Source organism: Triturus cristatus, chromosome 6, assembly GCF_964204655.1.
Source record: "Triturus cristatus chromosome 6, aTriCri1.1, whole genome shotgun sequence".
Lineage (NCBI taxonomy): Eukaryota > Metazoa > Chordata > Amphibia > Caudata > Salamandridae > Triturus > Triturus cristatus.
Window position 1 is genome coordinate 1,395,990,830 of NC_140589.1, and position 18,820 is coordinate 1,396,009,649.

An 18,820-nucleotide genomic window follows, 5' to 3' on the forward strand; every position below is an offset into this window, starting at 1 on the left:
GTTTCTCACATGTTGCACAAATATGGACACATAAACCGATAGATTAGAGTTGCTATCATTGGATGTCAATATGATTAGCACAATCTATAATTTGCACAATACACAATATCCAGGACAAAAGATAATAAGAACTTTATAAATCACATGTCCCAAAAAAAAAGTGACTAACAGTCACTTCATAGCCACGTGTAGCTTGTTGAAGTATGAAGCGGACAGCAAGCAAGATAAATTAAAGTAAAATAAAATAAAACACCCGCTAACCCAAGAGTCCTAAAGACGCGAGGGAATCAAGAGCGTTACACGCGAGCTATAGAATACCTAGGTATAGGTTCAATAATAGTGGCTAGGTCGGTGGAAAGACTGCACAAATCAGGTCAAAAAATCACTCAATATCAACAACGCACAAGCCATCAACGGCTACCCTCACTCGCTCACTCCAGTACCTTCCGTTAAACTGTGTCGTCCTGTTGGAGCACCAACCCGCTGGGGAGAAGCTACGCGTCTCACAATGGTTTTAAGGCACCCCTGCATCTTCGTTAGTGCGTCTCCCCGGAAGTGGAACCAATAGCATCCGGGGTACACAGAATCATGGGAAATGTAGTATTATGCGGGACAATAGAGGTAACGCTAAACATGATCAAAATGTATCGATGTATGCCGTGTTTTATACTTAAAAAATTGCCACAACCAGTCTAGGTACTCCAAAAATACTATTTATCCACCATGCCGTATCCGGATTGGTTAATTAAAATACGGGATGCGGGGCCATGCCATGACGAGTTAAGGGAACACGGAAGATGTAGTTTGTCACCTGAGAAACAGTGGAGTACATTACAGTAGATCAGGGGACACCAGACGGGAAGCAGCAATACCCGCAGTCTCGCTAGCTCGCAAGACATCGTTGCACTCAGAATGACTAGTGTGCCCACTGTGTACTAAAAAATATATATATATATACGTCGATAATTGAGAGCTCTACTCCAGGAGAGGGCTGTACCACCACGACATAACACCTCCAGGTTAGGTGGCTAAATAGATGGAAATACTCCATACATATACATATAGTTCCATACACAGAGCAAGGTGCTACTTCAAAATCACACAGTATTTGCAATTGGGTACATGATACACATTCAAGACTGTCTATCCCATAAGACATCGAACCAGCGTGTGTAGACAATATGGTGGTAGTTCAGACTGTATATGATGTATCACAAAGTTAAAGATAAAATTCTATCATAATGCTGGCATAGATTCAGTAAGGATCAGTCATAATGTTATGCACCCCCTATGGGAAACATCATTATTCCCATATTTATGTGTTGTAAGCCATCCAAAAATGGATTAAAGTGCTACGGGGGACCTGGAAAAGTTAAACAGAGCACCAGGGAATTTCTTCATTCAGACCTCTCAGATGGCTTTTAAGACGGAACACCCACCGTTGTTCACGGCGGAATAGAACTTGTTCCAAAGGTCCCATATTCACATCATAATGAGGTTTGTCAATGATGACCCATTGAAGGTCGTTTTCCGTGTGACCCTTCTCAAGGTAATGCCTTGTCATACGTGTGTTAGATTTTTTACATCGAATGGTACTGCGATGCTCAGTAATTCTTTGTCGTACTTTGCGACAAGTCATTCCAATATAAATCAGTGAGCAAGGGCATTCAAATGCCCTTGCTCACTGATTTATATTGGAATGACTTGTCGCAAAGTACGACAAAGAATTACTGAGCATCGCAGTACCATTCGATGTAGAAAATCTAACACACGTATGACAAGGCATTACCTTGAGAAGGGTCACACGGAAAACGACCTTCAATGGGTCATCATTGACAAACCTCATTATGATGTGAATATGGGACCTTTGGAACAAGTTCTATTCCGCCGTGAACAACGGTGGGTGTTCCGTCTTAAAAGCCATCTGAGAGGTCTGAATGAAGAAATTCCCTGGTGCTCTGTTTAACTTTTCCAGGTCCCCCGTAGCACTTTAATCCATTTTTGGATGGCTTACAACACATAAATATGGGAATAATGATGTTTCCCATAGGGGGTGCATAACATTATGACTGATCCTTACTGAATCTATGCCAGCATTATGATAGAATTTTATCTTTAACTTTGTGATACATCATATACAGTCTGAACTACCACCATATTGTCTACACACGCTGGTTCGATGTCTTATGGGATAGACAGTCTTGAATGTGTATCATGTACCCAATTGCAAATACTGTGTGATTTTGAAGTAGCACCTTGCTCTGTGTATGGAACTATATGTATATGTATGGAGTATTTCCATCTATTTAGCCACCTAACCTGGAGGTGTTATGTCGTGGTGGTACAGCCCTCTCCTGGAGTAGAGCTCTCAATCATCGACGTATATATATATATATTTTTTAGTACACAGTGGGCACACTAGTCATTCTGAGTGCAACGATGTCTTGCGAGCTAGCGAGACTGCGGGTATTGCTGCTTCCCGTCTGGTGTCCCCTGATCTACTGTAATGTACTCCACTGTTTCTCAGGTGACAAACTACATCTTCCGTGTTCCCTTAACTCGTCATGGCATGGCCCCGCTTCCCGTATTTTAATTAACCAATCCGGATACGGCATGGTGGATAAATAGTATTTTTGGAGTACCTAGACTGGTTGTGGCAATTTTTAAAGTATAAAACACGGCATACATCGATACATTTTGATCATGTTTAGCGTTACCTCTATTGTCCCGCATAATACTACATTTCCCATGATTCTGTGTACCCCGGATGCTATTGGTTCCACTTCCGGGGAGACGCACTAACGAAGATGCAGGGGTGCCTTAAAACCATTGTGAGACGCGTAGCTTCTCCCCAGCGGGTTGGTGCTCCAACAGGACGACACAGTTTAACGGAAGGTACTGGAGTGAGCGAGTGAGGGTAGCCGTTGATGGCTTGTGCGTTGTTGATATTGAGTGATTTTTTGACCTGATTTGTGCAGTCTTTCCACCGACCTAGCCACTATTATTGAACCTATACCTAGGTATTCTATAGCTCGCGTGTAACGCTCTTGATTCCCTCGCGTCTTTAGGACTCTTGGGTTAGCGGGTGTTTTATTTTATTTTACTTTAATTTATCTTGCTTGCTGTCCGCTTCATACTTCAACAAGCTACACGTGGCTATGAAGTGACTGTTAGTCACTTTTTTTTTGGGACATGTGATTTATAAAGTTCTTATTATCTTTTGTCCTGGATATTGTGTATTGTGCAAATTATAGATTGTGCTAATCATATTGACATCCAATGATAGCAACTCTAATCTATCGGTTTATGTGTCCATATTTGTGCAACATGTGAGAAACATACTGAACCGGTCTTTTATTTTTCTAGTAATCTGTGCTCTGTAGCACCATTCTACGCAAGGTAGAGGTAAATTAATACTACCCCTAGGTGAGTTCCTACAATACATTGACTTACCTGAATGATGGTTGTTTGTTTTTTAATCACGTGTGCAACACATATCACGTGTGTGGTGTTTAATTTGGTGTGTGGAGGTTGACCTTAAGGTTTTAGAAATGATACTGAATTTATCAATTATCTTTTTCTAGTGACACTGTACCGGACTGCAGCTGGTCCTCTTGTCATTTACACCTTACCAATGAGTATGGTCTGTAATTCATTTATTTTGAGTATACGAGCAGAGTGATAATATTGAGAGGTCCTGATGAATGCCGCGAACATATAAGTCATCTGGCAGAAACATGTCGACCACCAATAACTAGGATATTTTGTCAATCCTAGATCACCTCATTTTAACTCTAGCTGATGGGAACCATTATTAAATTTGACTTCGTTACCCTGTAGCTAGTTTTATCTACACACATTTTGTTTAATTCACACTCTGCCCCTTACTCCCCCTGCCAACTTTGGTATCCCCTTTAAAACACCTCACGCTCCTCTCTTGCCCCCCCTTTTTTTGAGAGTTGTAGCCCACACTGTATACCTTGCGGTTACAGTGTGCAAGAGGGGACCCAATGATGAAGCATGTCACCTTCGGGTGAGTGAGGGTTCTCGTCTTTAAAACAAATTATTTCTTTTGCCCCCCCTTCCTTACACACACCTATTTTGCTTCTTTAGGATAGTAGCATTTCATCACTTTTAGTGAGATACAGGTTATTCTGGCAGTCAGGCGTCCCTCCACGAAGTCAGCATATGCCTGCCGATGGTCCAAATTTTGTAAATATTGTACAGAACGGTATATTGACCCTCTAGCTGTATCTTTATCTGATATCCTCCTATTCATACTTTCCTTGGCCCAGCAGGGCTCTACTGCACCTTGAAGGGCTATCTTTCGGCCATTTCCTCTTTTCTTCCGCTGCCTTATCAGCCTTCTCTTTTCAAATCCCCTCTGGTGCAGAGATTCTTGAAGGGGTTAACCCACTTGCTTCCCCCTTCACCCTTTATCATGCCACAGTGGGACCTTAATTTGGATCTCACCTTTCTGACTTGTGCACCGTTTGAGCCACTGCTCAGCTGCCCTCTATGGCTGCTCACTATCAAAACAGCCTTCTTCTTAGTGGCAATAACCACTGCCAGGAGGGTGAGTGAACTGCAAGCACTGTCATCACAGCCTCCTTACCTGACGGTCTTTCCGGATAAAGTGGCGCTGTGCACTAGGGTATCTATTCTACCTAAGGTGGTAACACCCTTTCATATGGGGCAGTTGGTTACTTAACCCACTTTCTATGCACCTCCGCACCATTCCGAGAAAGAGGAGTGTCTCCATTGTCTAAACCCAAAAAGCGCATTATCGTTCTACCTCGATAGAACCAAAGAGTTCCGGGTGGATGACCAACTATTCATAGGGTACGTGGGTGCAAAGAAAGGGTGTGCTGTCCAAAAGAGGACTATATCCTCTGGGTTAAACTCTGTATCAAAATCTGTTACACTTTAGCGAAGAAAGATCCTCCTGAAGGGCTTAGAGCCCATTCCACCAGGGCAAAAGCAGCCACCACAACTCTCCAGTGTGATTTTGCAGTATCAGATATCGGCCAAGCGGCCACATGGGCATATCTGCACAGGTTTGCCAGACACTACTGGCTGGATTCCCAGGTTTGCAGGTTTGCAGAGAAGGCCTGTTTGGTCTCTGTCTTGCAAGGCTTCCTGATCTATACCTTTCTGCAGTCCCTCTTCTGGGGATGGCATTGCTCGGGTATCTGTTCAAAGGTAAGGAATTTGCGGCTAGATGTCTCTATCAGATGGACAAGTTACTTACCTTCGGTAACACCTTACGTAGTAGAGACATGATCTAGCCGCAGATTCCTTACCGACCCACTCATCCTCCCTGCACTGCAGATTGGTTCTAGTGTCATGGGCTTTTTCCTTCAGGCCCTAGTTGACTTTTTTAACACACCACGATCTGTCACTTCATGGCTTTGCGCTTCTGGCTTAGAAACTTGTGAAAAGTACTGACGTCAGCGCGCCGGAGTGGCCGTTCCATTGACGACGCGGATGTCACGACGATAAACACGATGCCTAGGACGTCACGCAGAATCGACCAACACCACCTACAAGCGTGCAGGGGTACTGCGATCAATAATCTTCCGGCTCCAGCCTGACGCCTGAAAGTTCAAAGGTAAGCAATCTGTGGCTGGATCATGTCTTTACCAGATATGGCGTTACCGTAGGTAAGTAACTTGTTCTTTAGGACCTGAACCTTATCCTTCTGCAAATTAAGCACTGGCGCTTCTGGCTAATATTGGTATTCCATAGTGGGCGCTGCGTACCAAAGACAGTTTTGTGAAAGGAGTTCATGGTGGTAGGTGATGTGATAATAGTGGTTGGAGCTTTTCATGTCACTCCTCGTACCTAGGCACCTCAGGGTCTTGCTTCCCTGCAGTCATTTGCCTGGATATTGCGAGCAAGCCTTATTGACATCCATGGAGAGGAAGGTAGGATTGCTGCTCAGCCTTTTCTCTGACGATACGCCCAGCCATATACGGCATCTTTGCCATTTGCTCCGAGAGCTTGACTTAGCTCTTTCTAAACTCAAGATCTGACTGCTGTCAGTTTCTAGTTTTATTGAGCTTTTTTTTGGTTCTGAAATACTCCAAGGGTTAAATCTTTGAACCGCGCACTTTTAGCGATGTGAAGATTGCTCCATAAGAGTGTTAATAGAAATGTACTGCTTTTACCTCTACAGAACAGATGGTTGCTCGGCTGTCACTTGAACATTCCGTTTCCTTGACAAATACAAGTAGTGGAGAGAAAGAGCACTAAAACACTCCTCTGCACTCCACATTCACCAGGTTCAGAACAAAGCATTTTTCCTTTTTTCCTCCCAGCAGGCTTTCTGTTTTTTTTTACTCTTTATTTTGGGAGAAATTCACAGAAAGAAAATAGTAGAAACCGTAAATCATAAAGCACGTTACAGAAGTGTCCTGCAGATGAACATTGTTGGTTCAAGAAGACACAATAGAGTTGTGCCCCTCTGACGACTTATTTGTACAGGTAACTCGGGACACCTTGCCTCTCGTCACACTTCTTTGCAAATGTAAAATGTAACCTGCATCTCCTTACAGTGTGTCTCCAGAGGTGACTTTATTGGACCGCACCCTCCCTTCGGAATGCCTAAGTTGCCGTAACTAATGTTACCCATTGAAAATAGGAAGATCATTGGAAATTACTGACTAATCTAAAAAAAAAAATTGTATAAAATGGTATTGTAAGTCAGCTCATGGCACTGCTGTCCTCAACGTGAAAAAGACCAGAAAAACGCCACTGGTTCACAGTTTCCTAAATACAAAACACACGAATCGAGGAGGATACCGTGCAATTACCAAAGAATTACATATCAAATTATTCTTCAATCTCACAAAACTTATAGAGAATAATGTATTATTCCATCAATTATTATACCACCAATCATACTATCATTTCACATAAATCTGTGCACATTTTAAAAGTTTATCATATAACAGCCCACGTGTGGTATTAATTTTCATTATCACAGCACACAGTTTTTTAATTGGCAGGCTGCTTACACTGAAACTGGGTATCAATATAGAAATTGACTACCAACATTGAGTTGGAATAATAAATTATTCCTTATAGGTTTTTGCGAGATTGGAGACTATTTTGATATGTAATTCTTTGGTATTTGCCTGTATCCTCCCTGATTCACGTGTTTTATAATTACAAATTAGTCCTTCATCCATTGCAATACGGCTATTTCTAATTTGGCAATACCTACACATAGGGTAAATGATAAGGGAGTTAAATGGGGAATATACGGTGCCCTCATTAACTAATTAGTCTCTTGTCCTTTAGAAAGTGAGTAAGATGTGAATAGCAGAACATAGTTTGAAAACACTATGCAGAAGAAGAGTGGTCTGCTTTGATATTTTCACATGCAGAGTATTAGAGAAGCTAGATTGCAGATTACAAAGTTACAAATTCTTAATTTCTGGTACTCTGAGACTACGCAAGGTGGTGCTTCTCTAGGATGATGCATGCTGAAGATGCAGAAAGCAAAGCTGGCACTGTCAAAATCTGAATACCTATTGGAAAGATCAATGCTTTAATACCACCTTCAATATATTTGGCCCTCTGCTTACAGACCTTTTTAGGTCGAGCATTTGAGACCTCTTTTATATACTTTAGTATATACTTATATGTGTATGTACTTTGTGGGCTCTGGAGATTAGCCCTAGGACTTTTCTGCTTCCGCGTAAGGACTGTTTTTTCTGCTCAACTGCCTCTATTTAACAGTCTTGATAGAAAACGACCAGTAGAGGTCAGTAAAATACCAGAATTGCTTTCTGCTTGTTCAGCTGCATCTATTTAACTGTCTTGATCGAAAACGACTAGTAGAGGTCAGTAAAATACCAGGATTGCTTTCTGCTGAGGGACTTTATTTTTTTTAATTTTTGTGGCAACTGCCTCTATTTAACTTTCTTGATGGAAAACGACCAGCAGAGGTCAGTAAAATACTAGAATCACTTTAGCATTCTCTAGATTCCAGTCCGTAGAAATTGTCTTCCACAAGCACCTGCAGACAATATAATTTTTTTTCACATCTTGTATTTTCAGTGATATAACCACCTAAGGGTCTGATTTTATATGAAAAACAGAGCTTTGGACTATACCATTGCCCACTGAAAGGCAATATTTCTCTCCATGTGTTCCCATACCTGGCGTGTCACGCAGTTTGGTGCTCCATGTTAAAGGACAGTAGATGTTGGCGCACCCAGGCTAATGTACTGCATAGCTAAATACATATAAGGTCCCAAAGGAGTGACTGTGTGCATTGCAAATGCTTGTTGGTTTTAGTAATCATACACATGGTTGCGATTCAATTGCAGTAGCTAAAGCTTATATAGTACGTCTTTGGAAGAGGCCGACAATTCCAACCGTAGAGGATTGGACCACAGAATTATTAACAATTGCATACTGTTCTCATTGTTTGTAAAATCAGTGATCATATGGTGGCATTTGAAGAAATATGCAGCTATTCCACAAGTAAAGTGAAACATTAATATCTTAGACATCTTAAGACTTGCCCACCTAACTCAAACAGTAGTGGTTTAACGGTTATTTCATTATAGCGTTTGTTTCTTTGTAGACTTGATTTGTTTTATAATGCATTTACCATTACATAGGGCAAAATGATCATCCGTTGTAATGTGTGTGCAAATCCGGAATTAGAAGATGTTTAATCCATGTCAAGTGGAAAATGAATTGTGCATCTTGATGTTTTCATTTTTGCTGCTGTCTGTGCTATTATTCTGGCATATCTCCTATTGCCTACCACAATGTCACCCCCATACATTTCTTCCTTAGCTCATCACTCTGTCAGAGTTATTGGCTCTACTTGTTTTGTTTACTGGGGTATATACAACATGACTGGTAATACAAAGCCTGGTCTGTAAGAAACTGTAATTTAATATTTGATTGAAGACTGGTTGATGTCCCTTCTTCTCGCTTAATCTCAAATATTATTTAAAAATCGGTGCAAACAAGAGCCAAATGTTTCTTTGTTCTTCATTTGCAGACAGCAACGAGTGCCTGGCCGATGACTGCAGTATAGTTGCGGGCGGGAACCTCACTGGCTGGCATCCGGATTCCGCTGCCGTTCTGTTTCGGCGCATCTTGGGAATCCTTGGAGATGTGAACAATATCCGATCCCCTAAGATCCACGCCAGAGTCTTCGGCTATCTCTATGAGTTGTGGTACAAGCTTGCAAAGGTATTTACAGCCGGTATCCTGCGGATTCGGTCATTTGGAGTGCGCTGCACGCAGGGCTGACATTCTTGCAATGTATATTCCGCAGAAGCACTCTAGTCTGTGATATAAGGTGCCCTGCTTACGAGCTCTCCGTCGCAGGTGGGGGTCTGCAAGCCTAAAGGCTCTCCCAACCAGTAGTAAGAATGGGGACACAGAATGATGAAGACGACACAAAGTACAAGACTTTCTAGAAAGGAAGCGATAACACAAAACCTAATGAAGAAAGAAACATGGTCACCCCATGGATCCATAAAAGGATCCAGCCAGACCCAACTAAGGTGCTTAAGCACTGAAAATGAGAGTAGTTGTCAGTCTACTGTGGGGTGTATTATTCACGTTTTCCTCTGGATGATTGGGAAATTATTTTTTTTCACTGCTCAGGCAGTGGAAAATTATTATTGTTGTTGTTATTACTGTTAACAACATTATTACTAATGTTATTATTAGTAGTAAAATTGGTGTTGATATTATTAGTATTGTTGTCGTCCTTATCTTCTGTCTGCTCCCATTTGTTAGTATGTCGATTTTTGTCCAGCAGAGGGCAGTCGTGTTACGCAGTGAAACAAAACTACAGCATTTTTTAAAAATCTGCTTTTTAGCATCACAATTTGTGCCTGCTGAAGTTTATATCGAAATAACTGTAGATTAAGGGTGGGTTTATGTGCCTTTTACTTGCCGAGTGAATCCTTGTAGCAAGTCTCTGACAGTTGAACTAATTAGGGCGAGGAACATTTAAAGCGTTTTCAGCTTTCATCATAACCTGCTCAGCAGTCTTGCATACACTACACAGCAAGCTTTAAGGGGGATGGAGCGATGCCCTTATTTCAGCACTGGCAGGCGTCAGGCAGTGTTGTTGCTGCTTCTCTCCCCATAACAACTGTGATAAGAAGTACAATAGACGATGTGGTGAATCCCAAATCGTATTTTAATATCCACCAGCATACGCAGTACTGCCTCCACAGTTCCACAAACTGCCTGAACATAGAACCACCCATACAGTCAACAGGGGGGGGGCATAGAATCCAGAAGCTAGAACATGCTATGGTGGCCCCATTAGAAAATCCTATAAAAGCAAAGTATACCTATATCAAGCAGGTGCTCCAGTATTCAGAGTATAATTGAAGTGTACTTAAAAATGCTGGTCTTAGACATTAGTTTTTTGTTACTATAATGGACATAGGTGGGGACATTTTAGTTATACTAGTTATTGCCTTTATCTGTTCTCCTCAAATTTATTGGATAAACAAAGCATTGTTTTAAAATGACATTTCTAGTGTAGACTGATGTATTACTATCCATTTAAACTGCAAAGTTATCTGTAGTGCGGCTTTTTTTTACCTTCAGCACTTAAACATGTGCATAGACATCATGTCGTTTTTCTTTTCAGACGAGAGATAATTTGTCGATAAGTCTGGATAACCAGTCTTCCCCGGCTCCTCCTGTACTGATCCCTCCATTGCGAATGTTTGCATCATGGTTGTTCAAGGTGAGTCTGCTTAAAACCCACATCGGTGTTGCGCGTGACAGGAGTCAATAACGTATAATTCAGTATAATCCACCCACAACGGAGTTGTAGTTTGTTACTTCAATGTCCATATTCAGAATATTAACTTTAGTCAATCCAATTTAAAGTAGTAAAAGCTTAGTAATTAGTTGGACAAACCCAAACCAATTATCTGTGCCTTTCACTAAATGCTCCTGTTGCCTTGGTGGGTATGGTGACGCACTTTACGTTCTCTAGTGTGCGCAAATGTAATTCAAAAAATAAATTGCTTATAAAGAGCTGCCGTGGACACAGTTTCCTTCAACCTGATATCCTCCCATTTTGTTGATTTTTTTTTTTTTGGATCCTCGAATATGAGCTTTTTAACCCATCAAATGCTTGTTGGTTTTTCAAACTAGAGCTGTCATTTTTTACATTTACCTATACACATCTTAATTTGTACTCTTTTTGTATTTGTATTTTTAATTTTATTTAAATAAAAGCAATCCAGTCCCACATGGTTATCCTTCGCTGCGTGCCCATAAATAGTACATCTTTAAATATTCAGAATATTTGTGTGTTTTTTTTCCTCATTGCTTGAAATAGATACAATTATGAGTGCCGGCATGCAGGGGGATTGTTTTGTCTTTATTTGTATCTCTATGATTGCTCTCTTCTGTTATACTCCATCTTCAAAATAAGACCTGCTGCACTAGCATTTCTCTCTTTCCCTAACCATATAATTTCAATGTCTTAACCTCACCCTGGGCCAGATGTACAAAGCTATTTTGAGGTCTCAAACGGCCAGTTTCGCCGAATTTGGCCGTTTGAGACCGCAAAAAAGCATTCATAAATGTACAGAGGCCCAGTTTGCGATTTGGTAAGCTATCACTGAATCGCAAATTGGGGTTGCAATTCGTTGTTAGGAAGGGGCGTGTTCAGGGCGTCCCTTCCTAATACTGACTCGCAGTGATAATCGTTAATGCTTTGCAACCAAAATGCGGTCGCAAAATATTTGCAGTTTACCACCAACTTCTCCTTTGTGAATGTTGCTGAAAACATTTTTTAAGAACAGGCAGTGGTCCCACGGACTACTGCCCACTATTGAAAAATAAAAAGAAAACTTTTCATTTTCATTTTTGAAACGCATCCCAGTTTCCTTCAAGGAAAACAGGCTGCATTTAAAAAAACATTTTTTTAAATTTAAAAGCAGTCACAGTGGTCTGCTGACCCCAGCAGGCCGCGATAACCAATGGGTTGCTAATCGAGACCTATCTGATGAATATTAATGAGGTAGGTTTATTTGCGACCCTGGGAATTGCAAAATGTGTCAGACACATTAGTACATGGGTATTTGCAATTTGGGAAACGCAAAGCCAAACCTATGTACTTCTGGACCCCTATCGTTATTCTGCTCCATCCTTTTTCTACTGTCATCGTCTCTTCATCGGTACTCGCGGCGTATTCTTGCATCCACTTTAACTCACAACTCTTTCATTGCTCTACTCTCATTCTTCCCTTATTTCCGACCCACTGAAATCTCTCCATCTTTCTCTCTCATCCTTGCACCTCCTTGTTCCTTTCTCCCCACATTCAGGCTACCTTCCCCTTTGTTCTTTTTCATTACTTCTCTTACGTCCTGTGCTTTTTCTCAACCCACCTCCTGTTTGATTTTCTCCCTTCTTCGACCCCTTTCTAAAGGTGCTTGTGCTAAACTTGCGACTAGGGAACTCAGCCAGACTCCCTGTCAGTGACGGCTAGCTGTGCGCATACAGACATGCAAACACATCAGATGTCAGGCAGAGCTGCTCGCCAGAGAACCCAGTGCCTAACTGTGTTCTTCCAATTACAGGTGCCAAACAGGGTGCATGCACTTCAGGCATTGATTTACAGAACTTTACTGCAACAGACTCGTGAAACAGCCAGTAACGCAGACTGAAAGCGCCCCCGTACTATGTCAGAATTAGTTGTGAGGCAAAGGAGGCACTTAAGAAGTTCAGAAGAGCTAAAAAGAGTTGCTGCAAGGGCATTCAAGAGTTGTCTGGTTTTTAGTGATTTCTTAAGGCATATACATTCAGTCACTAAGAAATCCCTTTTTTCCCCACCGAGGCCGCTCCTCGGCTCGACCAGCCTACTTTCTGTCTTCCCTCCGTATCTGCACATTACTGTGACGAGTTACACTTCACCATAAATATGTAGACCATTCTGAAAGTCGGTCAGCAGTGTTTCACCCCTGGCATGAACAGAGCTGTGACTCCCATTGAAATTTAGTTCATGCTACAGAAAACCACATAAGTACATACATGCATCTGACTGAATTATCCTGGTCTCTGTTAGCTACTGGTTATGATGCTGTAGCAGGGAAGCACAGTGAAAAGCACAACTCTTATCCCCTAGAGCACTGTGATTTTTGATTGACAGTCAGTCGTACAAAGGAAACGTTGTCGCGGGTGGGTTACAAAGTTCTTTAATAGGGCAGTTAATGTATCCTTCTCACTACTGCATCAGTTAAATTATGGGGAAGCCACTAATCAAACCTGTGTGAAAGGTGATCTCTTTCCGTGCACATCTCACCAAAGAATTTCCGTTCTGTATTCAACTTTTTACCGTGTCTTTTTCTGGCTCTGGGTTAGTCCTACGCTATTTATTTTTTTAGATTCCCATGCTCCTCTCTCTTTCTCCTACCCCCCTCTCCAACGTCTCATTCAATGGTCGGTGATTTTCTTCCCCCTTATGTTTTTTCTTATTCTTGAGCCTTATGCCAGTAGTTCACCCACTCTCCACTGTCCCCTACTCCTTCTTGTTCCTCCCTCATTTGCTTTGTGTGTTTTTCTTTATTTCCCTTTCTAGGCTCATTCACTCTTCTGTGAATGCTTTCCAGTCTTAGATCTCTTTCTCGCTGCCCTTCTTTCCCTTTGTATGTTCTCCAATATATCTGTACCCTGTTTTACAATCTCACTCCCTGCTCTCTCCCTCCTTTCCAATCACCTCTGCTGCTTGATGTAGCTGATCTGCCTCTCTACTCCTCGTCGCCACTTACAAAGAAGTAAATGCACAGAGTGTAACAAGTCAAATCCTTTATTAGAGCAGCACTGTACTGCAAGTCTGCATGCAAACACATCTACTGGCAACTGTCCTCTCAAGCTAACATTCCAGAACCGGCAAAGAAACCGCAGCATACCATCTAGACGAAACATAAACAATAACCCATGCCATTTAGTTGAAGGTACACCACGCCCACTGCAACAGCTGCACTGGGTGGCATCCTTCATATCCAAGCTGTAGTTAACCAGACTACTCGGGATGGCCAAATATCTGTTGTGGCGAGTACAGCCCAGCTGATGTAGATACGATTGTGAGTTGAGAGATAGGGCAGTTGTATGCCTTTCAAAAATTTAGAAGGCCTCTATTGTTAGTCAATTATATTAAAGCTTTTTGAAAACATATATTTTTTTGTAATGCCCACAAAAGTACTACCCTTAACATATAGACATCAAGTGCTAACATGGCACAACGTGCCTTTCTCTATTTCCATGTCTCTTTCTTCCAAGCAAGATGCTCATTTGTCTGACCTTATATGGAAAGTCAAACCTATTGTCTTGGTTACAGCAAACAGTTTCCATAAGAGTATATGGATATCCTTGGATGGATAATGTACAAGGTAACCCAAACGCTTATTTACATAAAATAGCCTGGGAATTACAGGGAAGTGTGGCTTGCTTTGAACAACAGTAGTTCCTTTCTCACAGTACCCTGCAAGCAGAGCATAAATACAAATAAAAAAAAGTACTAGCTCCCCTACATTTGCACTTGTACGTCTCCCAAAATCTAGTATTATCTGTAATTGGCAAATAACCCTACATTCTCACTGTCAAGATAAAAACAGTGTTCCAAATGGATAATTTGACATGGCTCAGGGGATACAAATGTGTAAAAACTGCAACTGTTTATGATTCTGTTTTGATGTGCAGTTTTAGTCAAATTTTGCAGGAGATATTTATGGCCTGGTTGAGTCCACCACTAAGTAAATCCATGTGACACCATACATTTTTGAATGTCAGACATTTTAGGATATTAAATGAGATATTTTAATCACATAATTTGAATGATCATTCTAAAAATTGGTTGTGGGGATGGGATGGTGATTCCCTCCCTACTCCTGCATTGCCAACCCCTGAAAATTACTTCTGAAGTGAAGTAATCGTCGCAATGTTCAGCGATGGGCAGAGGAAGTCATTGAGTACCAGTGAAGCAGGGGAATTCACGTGATTTTGTTGAGTTGTTAGCAAGGCATGGTTCTTTTTCTATTAAATTTGGGCGCAAGCACGTGAGAAATGAGCCCAGCGCGAGCCCTCTGCTCGAGATTGATGGGGTGGGTGCTGCACTCGTGATAGAGCTGCTGAGCAGGCCACGCACGAGCGTTGTGCGCGAGGCTGCTCTCGGGACGTTTGCGTTTATGCTCAAGGGAATCGTAGAGCGAGCCTGCACCAAGTTTTGTGTTCCAAGGCCACTGACAGGAAGCTTGGGCCATTGTACTGCACTCGCGGCTGCCGCATTCGAGACTATCAAGTTGACGTGGTCAGCGCGCTGTCATTAACCCCATACTCAAGTATAAATCAATTCCTGTGTGTCAGTTCCCATTGAGCGGAGTTGTAGGGGGTGGGGCTGAGACTCACCGGCGTTCAAAGCCATCTCGAGAGCTGCTGTGCCACATTGTGTCTTGCCCGTTTTTTATATTGTTGAGAAAGCCATAGCTCCACCCACCTCTTCATGTACATTGAAGAAGGACCACGCAAGGGCATTTTGTTTTTCTCTGCCCATCACTCCATGAACTTTGAGGAAGGACCTCAATTAACACGCTTAGTATAGCCACAAAGAAAAGAACAGATTCTCTTTTGCTTAGGGTGTGATGTACAAAGAAGAAGGAAAGTTTAAAAAACACAGTGACAACCTTTTTTGTTTTATTTCGTTGTTTTAGTCTGAGCAAAGTGGGTAAGTGGGTGACTATGGTGGCTACTTTTGTTATTTCAGTGTGTTTGATTCTGGAGCAAAGTTGGTGCACAGTGTTTGCAAAGGCAATGGTGACAACTTTAATTAGTTCAGTGTGTTGTTTTAGGTCCAGGACAACGGTGGCAACTTTTTTTAATTTTAATTTGTTAGTTTTGCTTTTGTTTACCTGTGAAAGTGAACTTTCAAGATGGATGCGCAATCGATAATTCCTCCTCCTAAGTTCTTGGAAAGCTCGGGTCACCCTGCAATGCCATGGGAGGATTGGAGGGAGTCTTTTGAGACATATTTGGAGGCAGTGGGAGGAGGTGCATTTGTTTTGAGCAGAAGGTGGCTGTTTAAAAGCATAACCTTGGGGTGGGAGGAAGGAAGGTGATGAAAATCTTACCCTTATGTGTGAGCAATGAAAGCAATGACGATGAGGCATATGATTCAGATGAGGTGCCTGATGACGAGTATGGTGATGCCATGACAGCTTTGGAGGAAAATTACAGAAAGAAGTTGATCGTTGTTGTGGAGAGAAATACATTTTTGTCTTGTGCTCAACTGCCAGGAGAAAGTGTGGAGCAATGTTTCCGTCTTTAGAACCTTAGCTGTGACGTGCAAGCTCAAGGACTTGCACGAGATTATAAGAGAACAATTAAAAAACAGAACAAATAGCACAAAAATTCAAGAAAAGTTGTAAGAGTTGAATGATCCCTCCCTTGATAAAACTATCACTGTTGCACACAACGAATGGAGAACACGTCGAGATAAGTGAAGGAGCGTAATGAGGGTCAAGGAAAGGAAATAAGCAATAAAAACAGTGCTGAAAATGTTCATCTGGTGTACAAAACATTGAAAGCTTCAAGTTGACAGAAGGATAACATCAGTGCTAAGGTGTCCACTAAGGGGCAATTTATTAAACGTACGTGTTATGAATCAGGGGCTATGAGACATTTGGTGAAGGCTGACTTGTCCGACCACTAAAGCCAAATGTTTCAAGTTAGAAGTGTGCAGTGGTAATAAGAATGTTAATATGGTGCAAGATGTGACCTGTGGGTCAGGCGCGAACGAGAATTCATCTGACAAGGGGGAAGTGGAGATATTGGTGGTAAATTACAGCACCCAACAGGAGTGTGTTGTTGGAGAAGTTAAGGACAGCTATTGTCCTCTGAAATGTGAAGTAAAGGTCAGTGGCGAGAAAATGTATATGTGGGCCGACTGATGTTCCCCAAATACCCTTATAGGTCAAACCATGTGGAGAATAACATCTTTCAATTAGTTGTTTCCTGCAGATATTGAGCCTGAATGTTACAGCGGTATTAAACTACCTATACTGGAGTACTTCATGGGTACATTGGAGTATAAGGAACGATCTGCTTTGACGAAAGTGTATGTAGTTGAGAGAGAGAAAGCACTGCTGGGGTGGAAGGAGCAGAAAGCCCTTGGTATAATTTGAAATCCCAATCACCCAGATAAAGTACTCCTCACTGACAGCAGTGACAATTGTAACTGTGAGTTCTGGAGCAACAAATACCCCAGGTTATTTGCTAACCATTTGGTTTGCTTAATAACATTTGAACATGGTATCATTCTGAAAAGAGGATGTCTTCCCAAAGTACATTAAATGAGGAATGTACCTTAGGCATTGAAATGTCAGTTGATGGAAGAGTTGGATTGGTTGTGTACAGCTGGGGTGATTTGAACCAATAGTCATCTGAGTGGCTTAGACCATTTGCATTGGCTACCAAGTCCAACGGGAGGTTGAGGATGTGCGTGGACCTTAGGGTTTTTAATTAATGTATTTGGGTTGATCGCCATCCATTTCCATGCATAAATGAGATGCTCATGAACATCAGGAAAGCCAAGTTTCAGAAAGTCATCCCTTTTGCCCTGATTACCCCCCCATTTTTGACTAATACTGTTGGTAACTGACTCTGCCTCAGCCTCTGCTAACCTCGCTCAGGGCCAGTGCTATGATTAAAATTGTATATGCTAATTAGGTGTAATTACAATTGACAATAACATCCTACCTGTAAGTCCCTAGTATATGGTGGGGCATGTAGGTTTAGAGGCTCAGCAGCTATGAGGCACTTGTGTGTGCACTGCTGTATTGCCTGCTGTCCATTCAAAAGTCAGCTCTTCTTTGCAAGATGCTTTTAAATTGAAATTTAAACACTACCGGTGAGATAGCACAACTTTGTTGCCAAAGGCTTCAGCCTGACATGCTCACTATCGAAGGCTGGATTAATATCAATGACTACTCATTGACACCACAGCAGGTCATCGTAGTCTTCAGCATGGACGCACTCCAGAGCGGTCCCTTCTCATTCTCCATCGAGGTGAGGGGTAATCGACTGACGGCGACACATTCACTGTTGACGTAAAAAAGATCATGAACATAGAGGGCACACTCACCTTCACCATTGATGTTGAAACAGAATAAGACAACAGCAACACTATGTCAACTGATTTGGAGACGTTCCAGGGTCATGTCGGCATCACTCGACATTGCCATTTCACTTTTCAAGACTGGAATTACCCGGATGTCTTTTCAATGCTGAGATTTTTGACATTGCCTATCACTCCATCCCTTAGGAAAAGGCTGAAAATTACTTTAAACGAGAGTCATCTTCCATTGGATCTCCATTGCTTTGATAGCCCAGCAGAGGATCGATTTCAAGTTCCTTAAACTGCCTCCACCACCAAGAATGGTTTCCAGACCTATATTCTTGCCTACAATTAGAAAAATACCAGCTTCGGCTCGAATTCCTTCTGAGGCTCTCACAAAAATTCAGCATCTCCTCGGGGGCGGGAGGAATCCTCACTTAGTGCACTCTTGAAAGTTCAAAATCCACTCCAGATGTACATCAATTTTTTTTATCTCCGATGATGATTATCTTATGTCCTATACACCAGTGGTGTCTCCTGCAGCTTCTTCTTATAGAGTGTCTCCTGTGGATGATTGTCAGACTTGGTTCAGTGGTAGCTACGGGGCAAGCAAGGGTACTGGGCAGCAGTTTTGGGGGCTGAGTTTATTTTCATTTGATGTCCTGGGATCTGTCCTACCCTTCAGCACTTGACTAA

The 18,820-nt window shown here is 41.9% G+C and overlaps 1 protein-coding gene across 7 annotated transcripts in view; it reads left to right on the forward strand.

The window, feature by feature from the left end:
- Nucleotides 1-18,820, forward strand: part of RALGAPA2 (Ral GTPase activating protein catalytic subunit alpha 2) — a 1,855,355-nt gene that overhangs the window by 810,793 nt on the left and 1,025,742 nt on the right. For all 7 annotated transcript variants that reach the window (XM_085612413.1, XM_085612412.1, XM_085612410.1 and 4 more), the window contains 2 exons: nt 9,029-9,222; nt 10,649-10,747. In XM_085612413.1, the coding sequence (XP_085468539.1) occupies nt 9,029-9,222; nt 10,649-10,747 (293 nt within the window). The remainder of the gene's footprint in view (nt 1-9,028; nt 9,223-10,648; nt 10,748-18,820) is intronic.